We start from the raw sequence: 19,959 nt of genomic DNA, 5'->3' as shown, positions 1-19,959 counted from the left end.
GAACTTTCTGCAGTGATCAGTTTCATACATGCCTACAACTTGTATTCAATTAATACCTTCAGTTAGTATTCAGCTTTATGATAAAGGGTCAGATTTTTAATTATTCAAATATATTGGTAATGCTGAGAGGCAATTTAAACTAAAACTCCTCTTTTTACATTGCAAAGCTTCAGAACTTGAAGAGCTGTAAGTGTTGTACGCTGATAATAAAAGGAAGTGAATTGATTTTTGGTTAGTACAGAAAGAATGAGTTGACATTTTCCAAAGTAAATGGTCATGCTGTCTCTTATATTTGCATGAAGAGGAAATAGTTCTCTGGAGTTAATTATTCTAGGCACACATTCCTGAGGTCTATTTGCTGAACTTTACTGGGTGCCGCTAAAGCTGTGAATTATTAAACTGCTTCACCAACAAGTGGTTCAGAGCAACCCTAACTATTTCAACCTTCAATTCCTTTTGACCAAATTACCGAGTGTTAACAACCTTAAAGACACATACTCCACAACTCACGCTGGAAAAGTGAGCATGGACACATTAGAAGTGCAATTCTATTTGTGGAGAGCACAAAGGTTAGGTAAGAAATGGTCTCTTCTTAAAAGGTAAATAAAAAATTGTAGATCCCTAATCCCAGAGGCTAAAAAGTGTCCTGGTTCTCCCTATAGGTACACATTCAGTGGTATGAAACCTAGTTAGCAAAACCTGTTTTACAAGTACAAATAAATAATAGCATCTCCCTAAAATAGGTGCAATATAGTGATACAGAATCACTAACACAAACATTTATTTAAAAATGAAAATAAAAGACCCTTCAGACAGCACAGTGCGTGAGTTTGGAAAGGGAAAACAGAGAGAAATTTTAGACCAGTTCCTTGCCTCCATTCTAGCTGCTGTAGTGCCCCAAAGCTTCTGGAAACCAGTAAATTTGCACAGGGAAATTCCCATATGGCAAAGAGCTCAAGGCTCTGTGCCACCCCATCTGTGCATTCCCCAGCATGTGGAAAAGGGATGTGGCTGGTCAGTGTGTGTTACATGTAGCCCTCTGTGTACGATCTGCAGAGGAGGTGTGTCTGCTACAGCTCAGCTTCAGAGCCTGCTCTTTAACTTAAGCTAGAGAGACTCCTTTTCACCTCTGGAGGTCTGTAGTATCAGCCATGGTGTTGGCTAACTCACAAGTGTAGCATGTGCCTTCACCTCTTGACACACATGGTTTGTAAGGTTTCAGAGTAACAGCCGTGTTAGTCTGTATTCGCAAAAAGAAAAGGAGTACTTGTGGCACCTCAGAGACTAACCAATTAAGGTGACAGCAGCTGCAAGCAAAGGGTGGAGCTTGTTATATCTGTGCAAAGTGCATGTAGAATGCTACCATTTTGATTTAGAAGCACTTAATAAAGTGCTTTGTATAGGTATAAATGACTGTATAAAATGCAAGGCAATGAAGATTCAAGACCATTACCTTCGTGGAACCTCATTTTCCCCTCACCTATCGTTAGCCTGAAGGAAGGCTGCTGTATCCAACAAAATGGTGATTTCTTTTGTGCTTAATATGCATTAGGAGTGCTGGAGTATTTGTGTTTGGATATCTTTTCATGCTATAACTCTATCTTTAATATAACAGTACTGCGTTAATCGGTTGTGTATTAATCTATGCACACTACAGCATGTCTTGTAAATGGGGTTGAAATGGAAAAGGCACCTAATATCCATACATTAAGGGAGACTGCTCAATCTCACCAAACTGTGCATGCATCCTCTTTTAATGTGGGCCTTGCTTTTGTGAATTGACCAAATATTTTCTTGGTATATTTTTCCAACAACAAAATGCATTGGCAATTCAGTCCCTGTGGATTTTCCTGCATCAGGGCACTACAGGTATAGTAAAATCCATGTTTCTGTGGATTCAGTCACAGCTGGCATCATATAACATAAATTACATAAAGTATTGCTATATGCACAGTCTGATCCACAAATCTCTCCAATAACTTTATACACCAATGCACATGCACTTTTGACAACAGAAACTATATATGCTACGTCAAATCCTGTAGTGAGCCAGGCAAATGCCTGGCATAACTGTGGGGCACAGTGGTGTCTTGCTGCTACCTTTCTGTCCCCCTTAGCTCCCAATCTTGGGGGCTACTGGAGGCTGAACTGGGCTGCTCTAACTTATGCTGGTGGATAGAGGCTCCCAAGGAACCATTCTGATGGCCAGGTCCACTCCCTATCACATGGAAACCTCATCTGCTTTCTTAAGGAAATTTTGCATCTCCATTGCAGCAGTGCAAAGGGGATTTACAAAAGGGCAAGGATCTGCCCACCTGTCAAAGATCTGTGATCTCTGTAGAAATCTAGACCTAAATTCTATGACAGAGTCCCCTGGTTTCTGAATGACTCCAGCACGTCAGACTGGAAACTCTGCAGCAGCTTCAGGTAAATTTTTTTTTAAAAAAGGAGGCCGTTTAATTGCACGTTAAAACAAATATTACGATCAACTCAAAATCTGTTGTTTTATTTATGTTGATACTAGATTCAATTTATTTTATATTAAACATATTTAACTCTGCCCTTACAATTTTCAATATGATCCAGTTTTTTGTATAAGCAACATACAGCCTTAAGGGAGCCAATGTGGTCCAGTGCGCAGGGTACAGCAATGAGACCCGGGTTCTATCCCTGACTCTGCCACGAGGCTGCTGGGTGACCTTGGGCAAGTCACTTAACCTCTCTCTGCCTCTACCAGGCAGGTGGAGCTTGTCAGCTGTAGTAGGCAGTGCACCTAGGAGAAGGAAAACTCTGATTCCAAACCAAGAACATTAGGCCTGACCAGCCAGTTTGTATAAGGTATGCCAATGCTCTGTGGGTCTGCACTGCCAACCCTGGCTACTGGAACAAGGCAAAGAACCACACAACCTTTCTGTAAAAAGATGAAAGCTGGAGATTTGGGCAGCTAGGCAGAAGATTTTGGGGAATTCTGGCATTACACGAGGCATGGGCAATGGTTGAGGAATGCAGGATAGTCACATTAGGTGGATATTTCTGCTTAAGTCATCAGCAGTGAAATAGCTACCAATACTGAAATTTAAGCAGACATTATTAGGATTCAGTGTTAACAGTGGTTTGGGGTGAATGCAGTAGTTCACATCTTTTATAACTACTAGTTCGGCTGTCTGCATAATTGATGATAATGCTGCTAAAAATATTTTCTACAAAACTTTTTTCCATTGAAAAATGCCATTTCGTCGAAACGGAAATGTTTAGTGGAAAGGTAGTATTTGAGGGAAATTTAGTTGGGGGGAGCAGGAGTTGTGCGGATTAGTTACTGCTTATAAAATGTTTTGAACATATGGAGTGTTCTGAAAAATCAGGCCCTAGGTGTCCCAAGTTGGGCACAATCACTGAGGCACCCCAAATTAGTGGAAAGTTCTGCAAATATTGACATTAAATGTGTAAGTGATTGACATTAAAGAGTATCAAAATCCATATGAACAATTGGCCTACATTAAGGTTGCACAGGCAAACTCAAAAACTGTTATTTTCTCATTTTTGTGTGCTCTAAATAATGTTTAACAATTTTTGTGTAATTTGTATATAGATCAACACGGTAAAACATGGCCAAAATTTAACTCTCCGGTTAAAAACATGTTCTCAGTGCCTCTCTGCATTTACCACTAGCCTGTTCTCAGCAATATGCTACTTACTGTTCTGGAGAGTTGATGTCTTCTATAGGATCTTTGCTTGTTCTGGAGTGCTCTGTTGTGCTCCACTGTGCTTGTGGATTTTGATCAAGGTGATTTTTCAAAACAGCTTTCTCACCATCTGGATGGGGGGAAAATGTTTAAATTGTATTTACTATGATGAAATGAAAATGTATTTTTTAAACAATTTACTTTTAAAATGTTTGATATGTTCTTAGAGGCATGAAGTGACCCTTCCATGCTCTCCAGTCCAACAACATCTCTAATTTCACTGCAACTCTCAGTCTTTTTCTTCTTTCCCTCACCTCCATTGGTTGGTGCCTACCTCCAACTTCACCCTCTCTTCCACACTTGATTCCTTCAGTACTTTCTCCCTTTGTTATGTCTGACTCACCAATTCCAACACTGGCTTAATCCTCACACCTTTCTCTTTCATCCCCTGCTCTCAATGGCTCTGAGCATCTTTGGAGAAAATTAAGGACTATATTGACTTCCCTCAGTCTCTCGTCTTTCAGATCTGCCACAGGCCTTGACAAATACCGTGCTTACTTACTAATGTGCCAGTAACCAATAGAAACTCCATCTCCAGTTTCCATGCCCCTCCTCCAACACTTGCCAGATTCGGCAAAAAAAAGTTGACGCAATCTGGCAATACCTTTCATTCTCTCAATCTTTTCCCTCCTTTCTATGCTTTTCCCAAGCCACCCAATTAATCACCTTTTTATTTCTTTTCCCTTTTATTGTTTTTGTGCATCTTTCCATGTAGCCCTTGATAGATGACACCTGGAAGAGACTGAGAGGGAACATGTTCCTCTCAATTTTGTTTACTGTCTTGTTGTCCATCTACATGCAGTTGCAGGAGGAATGTATTCTCACTCCTGGTCCCAGACTTTATTTCTTTCAATGTGATTTCACCACCATATTGCCCTACACTTAGACCTCCCTATTTTTACATGCAAAAAGCTGCCCTCTCCTCAGTTAAATCTTTCCTTAAAATATTCAGTGGTAATTCTCCAGTGGAATAAGTATGCAGCATTTCCAGGGCTGGATTAAGGCAATTTGGGGCAGTAGTCATAGCCTAATAAGTGGAACCCCAGTACTCCTACTCACCCTGACTCCCCTGAGGTCACTTACATAAGAAATTTTAAAAATATATAGGAGACTTATCTGTTTGGTATAATTTGGAATTAACGGGCCTTTGAAAGTATTAATGTGTAGCTGTTATCACATAGCACTTAGACCACATACTGCCCTTAGCAAAGATGGCCACTGACTCTTCACTTACTTCTTGCAGGCTGCCATCTTTGAGGGCAACATGGCTTCACACCCTTTGGAATCTTTGGGAGATAGTGGCCATCTTTGCTAAGGGCAGCATGCATCTAAGTCCCACTGAGAATAAGGGGAGATGACAGTCATTTTGAGACAGTTGTCTTAACAGTGGGGTTGTTTGTGACTTCAGTCCCACTGAGAACAATGCCATTTTGAAAGAGGACAGTTCTTGATGAATTTCTTTGAAGGAGAAGATTTTATGTGCCAGCCACTGTTGAAGGAGAAATTTAGTCATGAAGAGCAATGGCAAAAAATTACCCTTAATCCTAAAAATTTCTTTAAAAAAAACCTACTTGTGCCAGATTTACTCAACAAAGAAGGAGAAAGGGGAAACTGGAATGTGTACATACATGTGTACTCAGGGACCGTGGAAGGAAGGAAATTTGGCATGTGTGTACATGAGAATGTGGAGGTCAGAAATTTGGGGTGTATGGACAGAGGAATGTGGCGGGCAGGCAGGATGGGGTCACTGGGGTGTAGACTCTAGCTGGTTTGTGCTGCTCTGACAATACAAAGGAGCTGTAAATGTAGATTAACAAGTTTGCTTGGGCTGTTTTGTGCTCCAGAACAGTGTAAAGGAGCCACAGCATACCAGTGAACCTGACCCAAAAATTTAAAATAAAATGTAAGGTTGATATATGTTTCTTCAAATCTTTAGAAATATCACATGGTTACATTCTCTTTCAGTTCCTCATTTACTGTTAATATATGAGAAGTTTAAAAATTGAAAAAGGAAATTCCCAGACAAAAAACTACATTAAGATGGAGTTCACGTTGAGAGTATACATCAGTAATTTAGGATAAAACATATTTATATTATAATTTAGGATGAAACATATTTATTTTATAAACCCAAGAAATTCAGTCAAGAATAAACTTGAAAGAATCCAAAAATCTGAACAGGCAAGACATGCAAATAACTATGCCTGTAGTAGAGCCATAAGGAAAAAAATGTGACAAATTCTAATTTGTCTTTAATCTAATTTGGAAACACAAACACTGATATATATCAATCATAATTGCCAGGTCATTGTGTTGGGGGTTACGGGGCAGAAGTAAGCGTGTTTGAGTGCCTTTATTGTGGATTTTTATAATGGAATTGGTTTATATAAGTGGCCCGTGGTCTAAATCTCACTCTTATGGAAGTGTACCAGTTGCGTAAGGCCTTTTGGAATGGACAAAAGCATCCACACATTTCGTGACCTTTAAGACATAGTGTCAAATGGCCTAGCTCCACTGACTATCGCACAGCTACTTTAGTTCTACTAGCTGAGGATCTTTTGAATTAATTAGGTTTAAGATTAGCCTAAATAAAACAGATTTTTGCTGTGGCTTGCAGCTTCCTATGGAGTCTTTAAATCTATTTTTAGAAGATGGTGGTAGAAATTTAATTCCTTGGAAATCTGGAAATAAGGGACTGATCATTGCTATATGTATGAGACACTATTTTACTTTTAAGACTCATATTCACTGGGAGCAAGAACTTGTAGATTGGAACAACATTTGTGAAGGGACATTTAAAAAAATCCAGAGTACTGAAATTTTAAATTGACTAATTATAAAATTCACAGAAATTATCGGATCCAAACATTACTAACATGATTTTCCTTCAGCCACACCAACAGGCACTGGAAATGCAATTTGCAGGTGGAGTCTTTAAAACATCTACAATCAGACAGTGCAAATGTAAGGGAGCTTTGTGTCTATGCTTTCTGAACCTTACTGGATCTTCTTAGTCTCAAGATAACTTCAAGACCAGTGATTGCCCTATTAGTGTGGAAACTGAGAGATGATCAAAAACAAAAACAAAAATTGGGACTGAAAGGTTGTAATAGAATATGTATAAATCTATTAAAGGTATTTGTTTCTAATACCCTGGAAGCGTAATCAGTGTTCTCTAGAGCAGAATAGTTGATGCACTTTGCAATCATGCTAGTTAATGCAAAATGGCTGTATGCTGAATACCACAAAGTCACACAGAAAGATTATAATGACATGTGATGGACTATGATGATGAGTCTAAAAATATTATCTCTCTTCCTGAAAAATGAGTGGAGGTTGGATTAGACTTCATGTCCAGTGTCATGTTTTAAAATGTACATGACAGAATGTCAGCCTGTTTCTCAATAGAGCTCTTAAAATTAACAGACAATGCCCATTCTTGCATTTTAGCTAACTGGCATACTTATGAAGAGAGACCTATGTGGCTAGATAGTCAAATGGACCAAATTCTGCTTAGTTATGCCAATGTAAATCCATTGTAATCCCAGAGTCAGTGAAGACACTCTTGGGATTAGACTGGTGTAGCAGAGCAGAATATGGCCCAGTGTATCTGTTCTCTCTACATTTATAGAGCTTCTGCATTACTAATGTGTTCCAAATCCTTTGTGACCATTCCCTCTTGGAAAGGGATATTTTAGTAGAATTGTATTTTCATGAGGGAACTGAACAAGGAGAGGTCAGTGTCACAGTTACATATCTAGCTGCTTCTGTCCTCTTTCTGGTCTCTGAGGCACCCCCCCCAGGTGCCAGGCTACAAGCTTTTACTGCTTCTGGTGTGGAATTCCAAAATTCTCCCACTATCAGATGGGCCTGGTGTTAGAGTACCCTGTGGTTCTTCCTTTTGGGAGTCTGTGATCAACGGTGTATACATTGTTCAGACAGCCTTCTTAAAAACAAAGTATTGTTTATTTTAAACAATACAAACAAAGAATTTTAGACAAAATGCATTAAAAATAAACAGTCTACTGCATGTCTGTCTTATCATCCCCTGAGGACAGCTAGGCAGGCTCAACTCCTTCAGATGTCCCACTGTAGTGTGTCTTAGTCTGTTTTCCCTGAACAGCTGGATAGGAAGCAAAATCTTCAAAGCTAATAGTCCTGACATTGTCCCTTTTTACAATTCTCAAGTGTTTGCAAGGAGGTGGCTTATTCCTTATTCCATTCTGTCCCTTCCTGACTGTTTTTTAGACACACAGTCTCCTCTTGTGTTAAGCCAATACAGTCACACAGAGAACATCTCAACCAGGTCAATAGACAGTATTAATAAATCATTACAGAGCAGTTCCAAATCCATCAAGGTAGTTGTTTGCTACATATGAAAAGTGTGACTGATGCAAGCATAAAGGCAACACGGAAAAAGGCATGAAGGTGAAAATGGGAGAAGGACACAAAGGGTGATATTAGGGAGGAGGCTAGGACAGCGTGAAGGGAATGAGATGATGAGTAGAAATACACTAGAGAAAAGACAACAGCAGAGAAAAGCAGCAACATAGCTGCAAAAAGCTTTACAAAGGCTGACCCTTGGTTTTTATGTATTATTTCTACTTCAGTAGGACCTAGCATATGGAAACCTCAATCAGAGGCCCTTTTGTGTTAGGTTCTGTAATACCTGTAAAAATATTCCCAAAGAGCTTATAATCAAGATTAATAATGAGACAAAACAGATGGTGAAACAAGGCAGTGGGTTGGGTGTCAGGGAAGGAAAATGGGGTAACAGTATTATGAGTGTTTTTGTGCAAACTAGCTATTCTCCACGTGTTATTCTGTAGTCATTACAGCACAAGCGAGTCTTAAGGAGTGATTTGAAGGAAAAATAGGATTAACATAGGAGAGGATGCAGAAGTGAGAAGAGTAGGGGAATGCTATGGTCCAAAGGGGTAGGAGCAAAGATTTTCAGTGCAGTATATTGGATGGACTGGTAGTGAACTTGGTGAGAAAGAAGGAGGAGGCTAGAGTAGAGGAGTTACTTTAGCTGTGGCAAGAAATGACCACACAACAGTTGCAGGAATGGAGAGGGAAGGACAAAATTTAGAGATGTTATAAAGAAAGAAATGATGGGATTTGATGGCCTGGATGTGAGGGGAGAAGAACAGAAAGGAGTCAAATCTGACACCAGTTTACATAAGAAGTTTAACATTTTGGACAGAGGCGAGGGTGGGGTAGGGAGCAAAGAGAGCTGAAGTGTGCTGTGTTTGCTGCGGCAGCTACTGTCATGTGGGTTCAGCTTTTATTTTCTATACATCACATTTTCATGTATATTGTTCTTGGCATTTGCATAAAAGCCTTGTGTGTCTATAAGCAGAGGCATTAGACAGGAATGCTTTTGTCTTTCAGAGATTAAAACAAGGTTTGATGCAGAGCTGATTAAGGTGACAGTGTAACACACCGATTTTACAATACAGACCAATTAAATTAAGAAACAAAATTACATTTGGCAAATCTTAGAAATTAGGGATTGAACAGACCTGTGGTTTATTCAGTCCACTCCTTTTTTAGAGCATTATTGTTACCTATACTACATTTTCTAGCTGATTGTCCAGTCTGGTTTTAAATGTCCCAGATGAGGTCCCACCATTTCCTGTGGGAAACTCTTCCACAATTGAACAGAGCTCAGTGCCAGGAAGATTTTTACTAGTGCTCATGGCTGACTGGTGCTCAAAATAAGTATTGGTACTGGGGAGAGCAATTACATACCTGGTCTCCTTCCCCTCAACCTCCCCCCCGCCAACAACCATTTTTTTGTCTCCCAAATTAGAAAAAAGAACAACTGAAATATCTGGGGGCTCTTCCCCTTCCACCAATACATAAATCCAGTCCCCTCCCTCAATAGCTCCTCTGCTGTGCCTCCCGCTGCTGTTTCCCTACCCCAGCTCCATTCACCAGGTTACAGGCTCCCCATTTCACCCTTCTTACTGATTCACAGACACCTATGCTCCCCCTTTCCTCCTCAGTTGCAGGCTGCTCCTAGAAGCCATTGATTTGCCAAGCTCCTCTCTCCTTCTGCCCCAGTTTCCCCCATTAGGTCGCTGGACTGCTCCTGATGTGGGGTGGAGCTCTGCACTCAGACTCTGGGACTACCTCAATTCTGCCTCAAAAACCAGTCAATGAAGTTATGGAGCGCTCAATTCTGTTCTGTACTTTAATGGTGGGAGGAGCACTCTTAGGAGTTGGAGACTCACCAGTCCCTTCCTTCCTGAACTGCCTTCGCTGGTACTGCACTGAGAATGCTACAATCTGCCAGCCCCTACTCCCAGTCCACCTCCCCCTTGCTCTTTCCAGGTTGCTGTAGGAGAGAAGGTAGTGATCAATGGCTCCATGTCTAGTTGGCAGCCGGTATCAAGCGGAGTGCCCCAAGGGTCGGTCCTGGGGCCAGTTTTGTTCAGTATCTTCATCAATGATCTGGAGGATAGTGTGGATTGCAGCCTCAGCAAGTCTGCAGATGATACTAAACTGGGAGGAGTGGTAGATAGGGTAGAGATAAGATACAGAGAGACCTAGACAAATGAGAGGATTGGGCCAAAGGAAATCTGATGAGGTTCAACAAGGACAAGTGCAGAGTCCTGCACTTAGGATGGAAGACTCCCATGCACTGCTACAGACTAGGGACTGAATGGCTAGGCAGCAATTCTGCAGAAAAGGACCTAAGGGTTACAGTGGACGAGAAGCTGGATATGAGTCAACAGTCTGGGACACTGATATTTAAAATTTGAATACCTTCAGCATGCTGTGGAAAAGATAATTGAGCACAAACAGAATATGAGATACATTGAAAATTATTCCAATAAACTGTTAGGAATAAGAGCGAGGTCAAATACTCTTTACCGAGGGAATCATATTTATTCAAGCCACATATTCAAGCATCCATTTGGCACAATTTAATGGCTCTTTTTTGCATGAACTATTGTTTGTGTTTTGCTATTTTTTTCTGGAGTGCCTGTCACTGGTGAAATATTCCATGTTCCTTTCGAACACATTATAAAAGTGCTTAATTCCACTCCCTGGGGTGAGTTCTTGTTGCTGATCTCAGCCCAGTAATTGCATGACTCCAGCAGCTATATATGCTTTTTTAGGACATTGGAAACTTTCCGGAGCCAGAAGTAGTAACTATGAGTACAGCCACAGTTGAAAATATGGATATTCTCTGACAGGAGGGGAAAAGGCTGCTCTGATCCAAGACAAAACTTAATATGTTCAAAAGCAAACTATTTTGACCTATTGCAACAATAGTACAACATTTTAATGACTGAAAGACCGTAACAAATATTTTCATTGAAGTGGCTTCTGTCTAGCTTAACCTGAGTTTGTGCCGCCGCAGAAATACGGTACCTGTGCCCATCTGTTTGTTAACATTTAAGGAATACATGCTGTCTTATCGTGACAGACTCAAGGAACATGGATAGGGCAATTTTTGGACCCTCATCTCTAAATAAGTCTAGCAGTCTGCTTCAGTCTCTGTTCATGGAGGTAGCCTGGTGCAGGGGTGTTTCCCTTTTGCTGTCCCAGACCTTTCTATCCCCCTTTGCTTCTCTGTACTCTCCCCTTTATAGCAGGCCTTGTTTCCCCTACTGGCTGCTGCAGCTGTGGGTGCCTGTCTCCATGCTCTGGCAGCTGTTTGGGAGTGTGGTCAAGCTGCTTGCTTGTAAACAGGAGAGGCTCTCCTCGCTTTTCTGTCTATGCTCAGTTTAGGGTTTGTAGACCCCATTACAGACCTACTAAATGTTCTCTTCTGGGCAGGCCTGTAGCTCCACAGATATCATAAAGTGGCCCTGGGATCTTTTAATGTGTGCAGAGATTCATCCATGTTGCCAGTGAACACCTTAATGCCATCAAAAGGGAGGTCTTTATCGTATTCTGGACCTAATTTGGGAATCCAGGGAGCTGAAGCCTCATAAATATTGTTGTGGAAATAGAATGAGCGGCAGTATTAGCAAAGTTGAGAGAAGCCTGCAGAGCTGCCCTGGAGAGGAGTTGGCCTTCCGCAACAACTGCCTGGAACTGCTCTCTGTTCTCTGCCAGCAGATGCTCAATAAACGACTTCAGCATAGTATAGTTAGTGTGGTTATACTTCACCATTAAGGCCTGGTAATTGGTGATTCTAAACTGTAAAGTAGCTGAAGAATAAGGTTTTCTACCAAGGCAGTTGAGACATTTCAGATTTTTATCATAGGCCATAGCTTTAGCGTGGTGCTGTCTTCCACATTTGTTAACTGCCTCGACCCCCAAGGAGAAAAATTCTGACTCCTGAGAAGCAACACAATATTTTTTGTTTGCCCTCTTGTACATGGGAGGAATTGAGGCTGATGTATGGCAGATGACATTTGCAGGATCATTTACTGGCAGGGCAATGTGGGCAGAGGAGGTAGTAGGGAGGCTGTCAAACAGCTTATGATGCAGTTCTTCCATCTCCTTGACAGGGATCTGTAAAGAATCTGTGACACTCCTGATGAGATCCTGAAACTGCTTAAAATGGTCAGCCAGGGATGGTGAGGTGGCATTGACAGCTTCATCTGGGGATAAAGAAGAGATGTTCACAGTTGAAAAAATCTGCTTGTCAACCCTGGCCTCCTGTTCCTCAAAAGTCTCTTCCTGAGGCTCTAGTCTCCTGGAAAGGGAGGATGAGGAGGGTTGTCTGTCTCTACGAAGGACAGAGCTTGAGCCCTAGAGAACTCATGGCAATAAGCCACCCAGGGGTTCCAGTATGGCCCATGGGTGGTGCATATGGCACGGGTGGCGGATTCCACAAGTGGTCACCCCAGTGGGATGGTAGCTGTGGACTCATGAGTGAGCTCAGACTCCTCAGGGATCTCAGGAAAATAGCCTTCATGGGGGTGGAGTGAAGAGCTTTGCACAGATATTTGGGAGGCTGAGGAAGAGTGTTCACCAGAATCCCCTTTCTCTGAGTCACTTGGTAATGGTGTGGCTGCAGAAGGAACTTGAGGTACAACCATTAACATTGGACGGGTGTATGGGGATCTGGAGCTCTTGGTACTGAGGAACTGTGAGATACCACCATCGGTACCTGGTAGGCATTTGGAGATCTGGAAGTTCTCGGTATCAGGAAAGATCAGAGCTGAGCAATAGTGAATCAGGAGTCTCCGACACTCTGAGATCTTGGGGAAATTGGAATTCTGGCCGTACCAAGATTGTTGTTGTACTGTGTCCATGGCTTAAGCTGAAGTAATGGTAGCTGAAGAAGTAGAGGGTAGCATAAGTTTTGAAAACTCCCAGGGAAATCCAGATGGAGTGCAAGCACTCTTTTTCTGTACTGCGGTAGAGCTATTCTTGCCACCGTAGTCTCTTGTCACTACCAATGGCCTCTCAGAGCCTGATACATTAGAGTGTCTAGGCTTGGTGGAGCTCTCTGTACCCGAGGAACCATCAGACTTGTGGATACCATGTTGGAGACCAATGGGATCTGGGGGAGCTAATGCCTTTGACTTCTTTGAGGTAGATTCTCTATCTAGAGAACTTGGGGCATGGTCTTTGGAATATTTACGAGAGGAATCTAGGGTCTTCCTCTCACATGTCCTTGAGGAGTGCATTGCTGAGATAGAAGAGGCAGCTGACTTACTCAGAAACCATCATATGAGGGGGCTCCTGACCTGGGTCAGAGGCTGGATGCAGCAAGATCTCCATTATAAGGAGTTGAAGTTTTATCTCCAGGTTGTTCTGGCTCTTGATTTTAACACCAGACAGAAGTTTCAATTTTGGGAAATATGAGAGATTCCCCAAAGCAATGAATGCAGCAGGAGTGTCTGTCGCTCCCCAGGATTCCCTCTTGACATGACAAGCAACACTTGAAGCCAGGAGAACATGCCTTGGAAAGGGTGAAAAACTCCCCGGGGGTGGAATTGGGGAACTATCTAAAAGCTATATATATATTTTTAGATATATTTTTATAAAAAAATCTGACGATAACTAAACTATTACTAAGTACTAACTACTGTAATACACTAAGTACAAAAGCTAAAAGAACACAGTTGAGGCAAAAAAATCAACTTGGACAACTAGCTGAGGCTCCGTCTCAAGCTTGAGCAGTTGAGAAGGAACTGAGGAAGGTTAGCTCGAGTAGTGCTATACAGCAACGGCATGGAGTATGAGGTGGAATAACACATGTGCACGGGCCAAATGGACATTGCTATGAAAAATCTCTGATCAAAGGCGCAGGGGGTACCAGAGCACCTAGAGTGGAGCACCCAGAGGGACACTACTCAAAGAAGAACAAATAACAAAAAAGGGAAGGAGGAGGATCCTGGGAACTACAGGCCAGTGAGCCTCACCTCAGTCCCCGGAAAAATCATGGAGCAGGTCCTCAAGGAATCAATCCTGAAGCACTTACACAAGAGGAAAGTGATCAGGAACAGCCAGCATGGATTCACCAAGGGAAGGTCATGCCTGACTAATCTAATTGCCTTCTATGATGAGATTACTGGTTCTGTGGATGAAGGGAAAGCAGTGGATGTATTGTTTCTTGACTTTAGCAAAGCTTTTGACACGGTCTCCCACAGTATTCTTGCAAGCAAGTTCAAGAAGTGTGGGCTGGATGAATGCACTATAAGGTGGGTAGAAAGTTGGCTAGATTGTCGGGCTCAACGGGTAGTGATCAATTGCTCCATGTCTAGTTGGCAGCCGGTATTAAGTGGAGTGCCCCAAGGGTTGGTCCCGGGGCCGGTTTTGTTCAATATCTTCATAAATGATCTGGAGGATGGTGTGGATTGCACTCTCAGCAAATTTGCGGATGATACTAAACTAGGAGGAGTGGTAGATACGCTGGAGGGCAGGGATAGGACACAGAGGGACCTAGACAAATTGGAGGATTGGGCCAAAAGAAATCTGATGAGGTTCAACAAGGATAAGTGCAGGGTCCTGCACTGAGGACAGAAGAACCCAATACACCGCTACAGACTAGGGACCGAATGGCTAGGCAGCAGTTCTGCAGAAAAGGACGTAGGGGTGACAGTGGATGAGAAGCTGGATATGAGTCAACAGTGTGCCCTTGTTGCCAAGAAGGCCAATGGCATTTTGGGATGTATAAGTAGGGGCATAGCCAGCAGATCGAGGGACGTGATCGTTCCCCTCTCTTCGACATTGGTGAGGCCTCATCTGGAGTACTGTGTCCAGTTTTGGGCCCCACACTACAAGAAGGATGTGGATAAATTGGAGAGAGTCCAGCGAAGGGCAACAAAAATGATTAGGGGTCTGGAACACATGACTTATGAGGAGAGGCTGAGGGAACTGGGATTGTTTAGTCTGCAGAAGAGAAGAATGAGGGGGAATTTGATAGCTGCTTTCAACTACCTGAGAGGTGGTTCCAAAGAGGATGGCTCTAGACTATTCTCAGTGGTAGAAGAGGACAGGACAAGGAGTAATGGTCTCAAGTTGTAGTGGGGGAGGTTTAGGTTGGATATTAGGAAAAACTTTTTCACTAGGAGGGTGGTGAAACACTGGAATGCGTTACCTAGGGAGGTGGTAGAATCTCCTTCCTTAGAAGTTTTTAAGGTCAGGCTTGACAAAGCCCTGGCTGGGATGATTTAATTGGGGATTGGTCCTGCTTTGAGCAGGGGGTTGGACTAGATGACCTCCTGAGGTCCCTTCCAACCCTGATATTCTATGATTCTATGAAATATTTAATAATGGTCTCTTCAATCTAGCAGAGAAAGCTATAACATGATCCAATGGCTGGAAATTGAAGCTAGACAAATTCATACCGGAAATAAGGCATACATTTTCAATGGTGAGAGTAGGGTTGTCAAGCAATTTAAAAAATTTGCCATTAATCGCGAGATTAAAAAAAATAATCATGATTAATCGCAGTTTTAATCACGCTGTTAATAATAGAATACCATTTATTTAAATTTTTGGATGTTTTCTAGATTTTAAATATATTGATTACAATTACAACACAGAATACTCACTTTATATTATTTATATACAGTGCTCACTTTATATTATTTTTTATTACAAATATTTGCAATGGAATAAAGATTTACAAAAAAAAGAAATTCACCTCATACAAATACCATGCATTCGATGAAGTGAGCTGTCGCTCACGAAAGCTTATGCTCAAATAAATTTGTTAGTCTCTAAGGTGCCACAAGTCCTCCTTTTCTTTTTGCAAGTACCATGGTATAGTCTCTTTATCGTGAAAGTGCAATTTACAAATGTAGATTTTTTTTTACATAACTGCACTGAAAAATAAAACAATGTAAAACTTTAGAGCGGTGTATCTCAAACTTTTTGTGCTGGCGACCCCATTTAGACTTAAAAAAAATTGTGACCCCCCCACTAGAAAAAATTATGATCCCCTACCTTTAGCCCCCCTTGGGGTGTGGGGTTCTGGCCTTCAGCCCCCACGAATTAACACATTACTTGTGCTGTGAATTAATCCTTAATTGACAGCCCTAGTGCAAAGCGAAAGGCCATGGGGACTTATCAGTTGGAAGTGACAGAGAAGGAGTAAGACCTGGGTATATTGATTGATGACTATGAGCTGCCAACGTGATGCAGCAGTGAAAAAGGTTAATTCGATCCTAGGATGCATCAGGCAAGGTATTTTCTGCAGAGATAGGGAAGCGTTATTACCACTTGTACTATTATAAAGTACTGGTGAGACCTCATCTGGAATATTGGATGCAATTCTGATCTCCTGTGTTTAACAAAGGTGACTTCAAACTGCAACAGGTTCAGAGAAGGGCTGCTAGGAGGATCGGAGGAATGGAGAAACTACCTTACAAGAGGAGACTTAAGGATCTTGGCTTGTTTTAGCCTAACAAAACAAAGGGTGAGGGGAGGTATGATCGCTTTCAATAAATACATCAGAGGGATAAGCATCAGGGAGAGAGAGGTGCTATTTAAGTTAAGGGCCGGGGTAGTACAAGAACAAATGGATATAAACTGACCATCAACAAATTTAGGCTTGAAGTTAGATGAAAGTTTAAGTTCTGGCGCAGCCTTCCAAGGGGAGCAGTGTGGGAAAATAAACTAACTTGTTTCAAGACTGAGCTTTATAAGTAGGACTATCAAGAGATTAAAAAAATTAGTCACGATTAATCATAGTTTTGATCACACTGCATAAAAAGACAGTTACCTGTAGCTTTTGCAAGGCTAAGTTCCAATACCATCGAAGTACTTCAAGTCTGTAGTATCACCTACACGCTAAACATGCTTTCGCCTCCAGTTCTTGTGCTACAGATAACCCACCGACAGCAAATGAATCCCGCGAGCCGTGACAGAGTAACCTTACAGAGTTTCAGGATCACTACAAGCTGATGGATCAAAGGAAGTGCAACAGCTTAAGCTGTAGCTCACGAAAGCTCATGCTCAAATAAATTGGTTAGTCTCTAAGGTGCCACAAGTACTCCTTTTCTTTTTGCGAATACAGACTAACACGGCTGTTCCTCTGAAGCTTAACTAATGTTATTGCAAAGTGAATAGCTATGGACTGCAGACCACTCAACATTGTAAGTGACAGAGAACCAAGAGAGGTTATTCAAATTGCATTTTCCAATCAGTCACACCACCCGAGGAACCATTGCATCATGAATACATGACCTATATCACAATGAGAAGACTACAAAGTCAGAGCTCCTGAAAAATGCACTGCTTGCTTTGACTGGTGATCCTTGGACATCTTTGAGCAATCACAACTATCTTGGAGTCACAGCACATCTGATTGATGCTGCATGGACACTGCAGTCATTTGCTTTAGCAGTAATGCCTACTGAAGAGAGATATTATGCTGAAAAATGTGTAGAGCATTTCTTAGATGTTGCGAAAGAATGGAATATTCAAGAAAAGGTAACAATAATTAGTACTAACAGTGCAATCAAAACTGCCATTAACCACAATTACTTTTTTTAAATCACAATTAATTTGTTTTGAGTTAATCACTGAGTTAATTGCGATTAATAGACAGCCATAGGTGAGAGCAATTAACCACTGGAACAACTTAAACTGTGGTGGATTCTCCATCACTGACAATTTATATATCAAGAATGGATGTTTTTTGGAAGATACGCTCTAAGAATTATTTTGGGGAAGTTCTACAGTATGTGTTATATAGGAGATCAGACCAGATGATCATCATAGTCCCTTTTGACCTGGGAATCTATTAAGCAATTCTGTGATGTCTCACTGTGACATCCCAATGAACAGCAAGTAGTTTTTCTAATAATAATATATATTGTGACTCTGGCAGACCAGGTGCCAGCTCATGCCAAGGCATGTAGGCCTCAACTGAACACTAACAAATAAATAGCTGAAACCAGTCGGGCTCACCTGTGTGTAAATATTGTTAAAATAGATATTAGAGTTATAAGAATGTGTTTAGTTTTTAGACTTTATGAAATGCTTGTAGGATACTGCATGTATTAATCTCGCTTACAACATCTGTACTCCATGATATAAAGTGGTATTAAATGTTTGCCTTGTAATCCTCTGCATTTGTGGAAGTCACCAAACAGGAAAGAAGCATTAATTAATGTAAAATGCTGGTTTCCTACAGAAGGTGTTAGTTCCTGTCCATCAAGACGGTCCATTGAAACCAAATGAGCCATTGTGAAACATCAAAGACTTAGTAAATTGCATTCCTCCCCTTCTTCCCCTCAGGAAGAGGGGACATTGCATGAACTCATCCCATCACCCTGAACTCTGAAAAATCCCTCACAAGAAGAAACTGTATCTCTTTGCTGCTTGGATTTTGGGACAGAAAGATTTCTAAGCATAAGCAAGGGATCCCCAGCTGCCTAGCCTAGGTTAGCCCTAAAGGAGATATAGAACCTGAATATTACAGCAGCTTCTATCATCTTTGGAACCTAAAACTAACTCATTCATGAGTGGTGTGATACAGGAGGGCCAGGGAGCAATGGTAGAGGGGAAATATATAAACCCTAGGCTAATTAAGGTGTGGTTCCCTGTAGACTAGGGAGGGTTGCTACAGGTTAATTGGAGCACCTGCAGTCAATTAAGGCCCTGTCAGGAACCTAATAAAAGCCCCTGCTTCAGGCAGACAGAAAAAAGGAGGAAGGAGAGAGGACTAGAGCTTGGAGGCATGCTGTGAGACTTGAAAGATCATAGAACTGCAGTAAGGGAGACTCTACCCCAGTGTCTAAGGACTGAAGGTACCCCACCCAAGGGGGAAGAGGGTAAGAACCTGCAGGAGTTGAGAGGGGCTGGGGGCTCAGAGTGAGGAGCAAACCCAGACCACTCTCCCGCTTCCCTCCTTTACCACCTTCCCAGGCCACTGGCCAAGAGAAGTACAGGACCCACCGTACTAACATTGGCTATTTTGTCAGTGTATATTTATCTGCTTTAACCTTGTAAATAACTCTCATTTTTTTTCTTAGTTAAATCTTTAGATTGTTTGTTTATTATAGGATTGGCTACAAGCATTGTCTTTGGTATAAGAACTAGAATGCAATTGACCTGGGGTAAGTGATCTGCCCTTTGGGATTGGGAGTAACCTGAATATCACTGTGATTTTTGGTGTCTGGGATCATCTATCACAAAGGTAAGCTTGCTTAGGTGGCAGAATAGATTGGAATACCCCCAGGCAATGACTCCTGACTCCTGTTTTAGTGCCTGAGGAGCTTATATTTGGTTAGTGAAATGTACGTATAGAACTCTCAGCCAGTTTGGGCTTTATGTTGTTTCCTGACAGCCTGCCCTGAAATTGGTACTCATGCTTTTGAGCCACTGGAGGACAGCTTGACATATATAACACTTAACTCTTACATAGAGATTTTCATTTGTAGATTTACAGTGAATAATATGTATCATTATTGTCATACTCCCTAGTCAGGCTGCCCCTTTTGAGACCCTTTTACAGACTCCTGAGTGCACCCCTCTTGAGTCGGAGGACTGTGCCTCTATTTCTCGTTGGGACGGGACCCTGTAACCCAACCACACACCTCCATGGGTGCCAGCTGTGTTGCCTACCAGCCCAACAGAGCTTGGGGCCCTCCTCCTGTGATCAGTAATAACACAGAAGCAGATTCTCCAAAAGAAAGTATGATTTATTTTGTCCAATTGGTACATAAGAGTATGAAGAGACCTATATTATTTTACTTATGCCTGGCATTCTCCTATCCCCTTTGTGGACTTGACTTGGTGTCCCTGTGCTCTCTGGGCACCAAGTTACAGTTCACTTGCTGCAGAC

At 41.8% G+C, this 19,959-nt stretch overlaps 1 protein-coding gene across 2 annotated transcripts in view; it reads right to left on the bottom strand.

Moving 5' to 3' along the window:
• The window catches only part of GABBR2 (gamma-aminobutyric acid type B receptor subunit 2), an 842,917-nt gene that overhangs the window by 8,918 nt on the left and 814,040 nt on the right, over nucleotides 1-19,959 (bottom strand). For both annotated transcript variants that reach the window (XM_073332465.1, XM_073332464.1), the window contains one exon: nucleotides 3,696-3,813. In XM_073332465.1, coding sequence (XP_073188566.1) covers nucleotides 3,696-3,813 — 118 coding nt within the window. The remainder of the gene's footprint in view (nucleotides 1-3,695; nucleotides 3,814-19,959) is intronic.

The sequence above is a fragment of the Lepidochelys kempii genome, chromosome 2, assembly GCF_965140265.1.
Source record: "Lepidochelys kempii isolate rLepKem1 chromosome 2, rLepKem1.hap2, whole genome shotgun sequence".
NCBI classification, from domain to species: Eukaryota; Metazoa; Chordata; order Testudines; family Cheloniidae; genus Lepidochelys; species Lepidochelys kempii.
The sequence above is the reverse complement of the archived record's forward strand: the minus strand, read 5'-3'. Positions and strand labels throughout refer to the sequence as shown.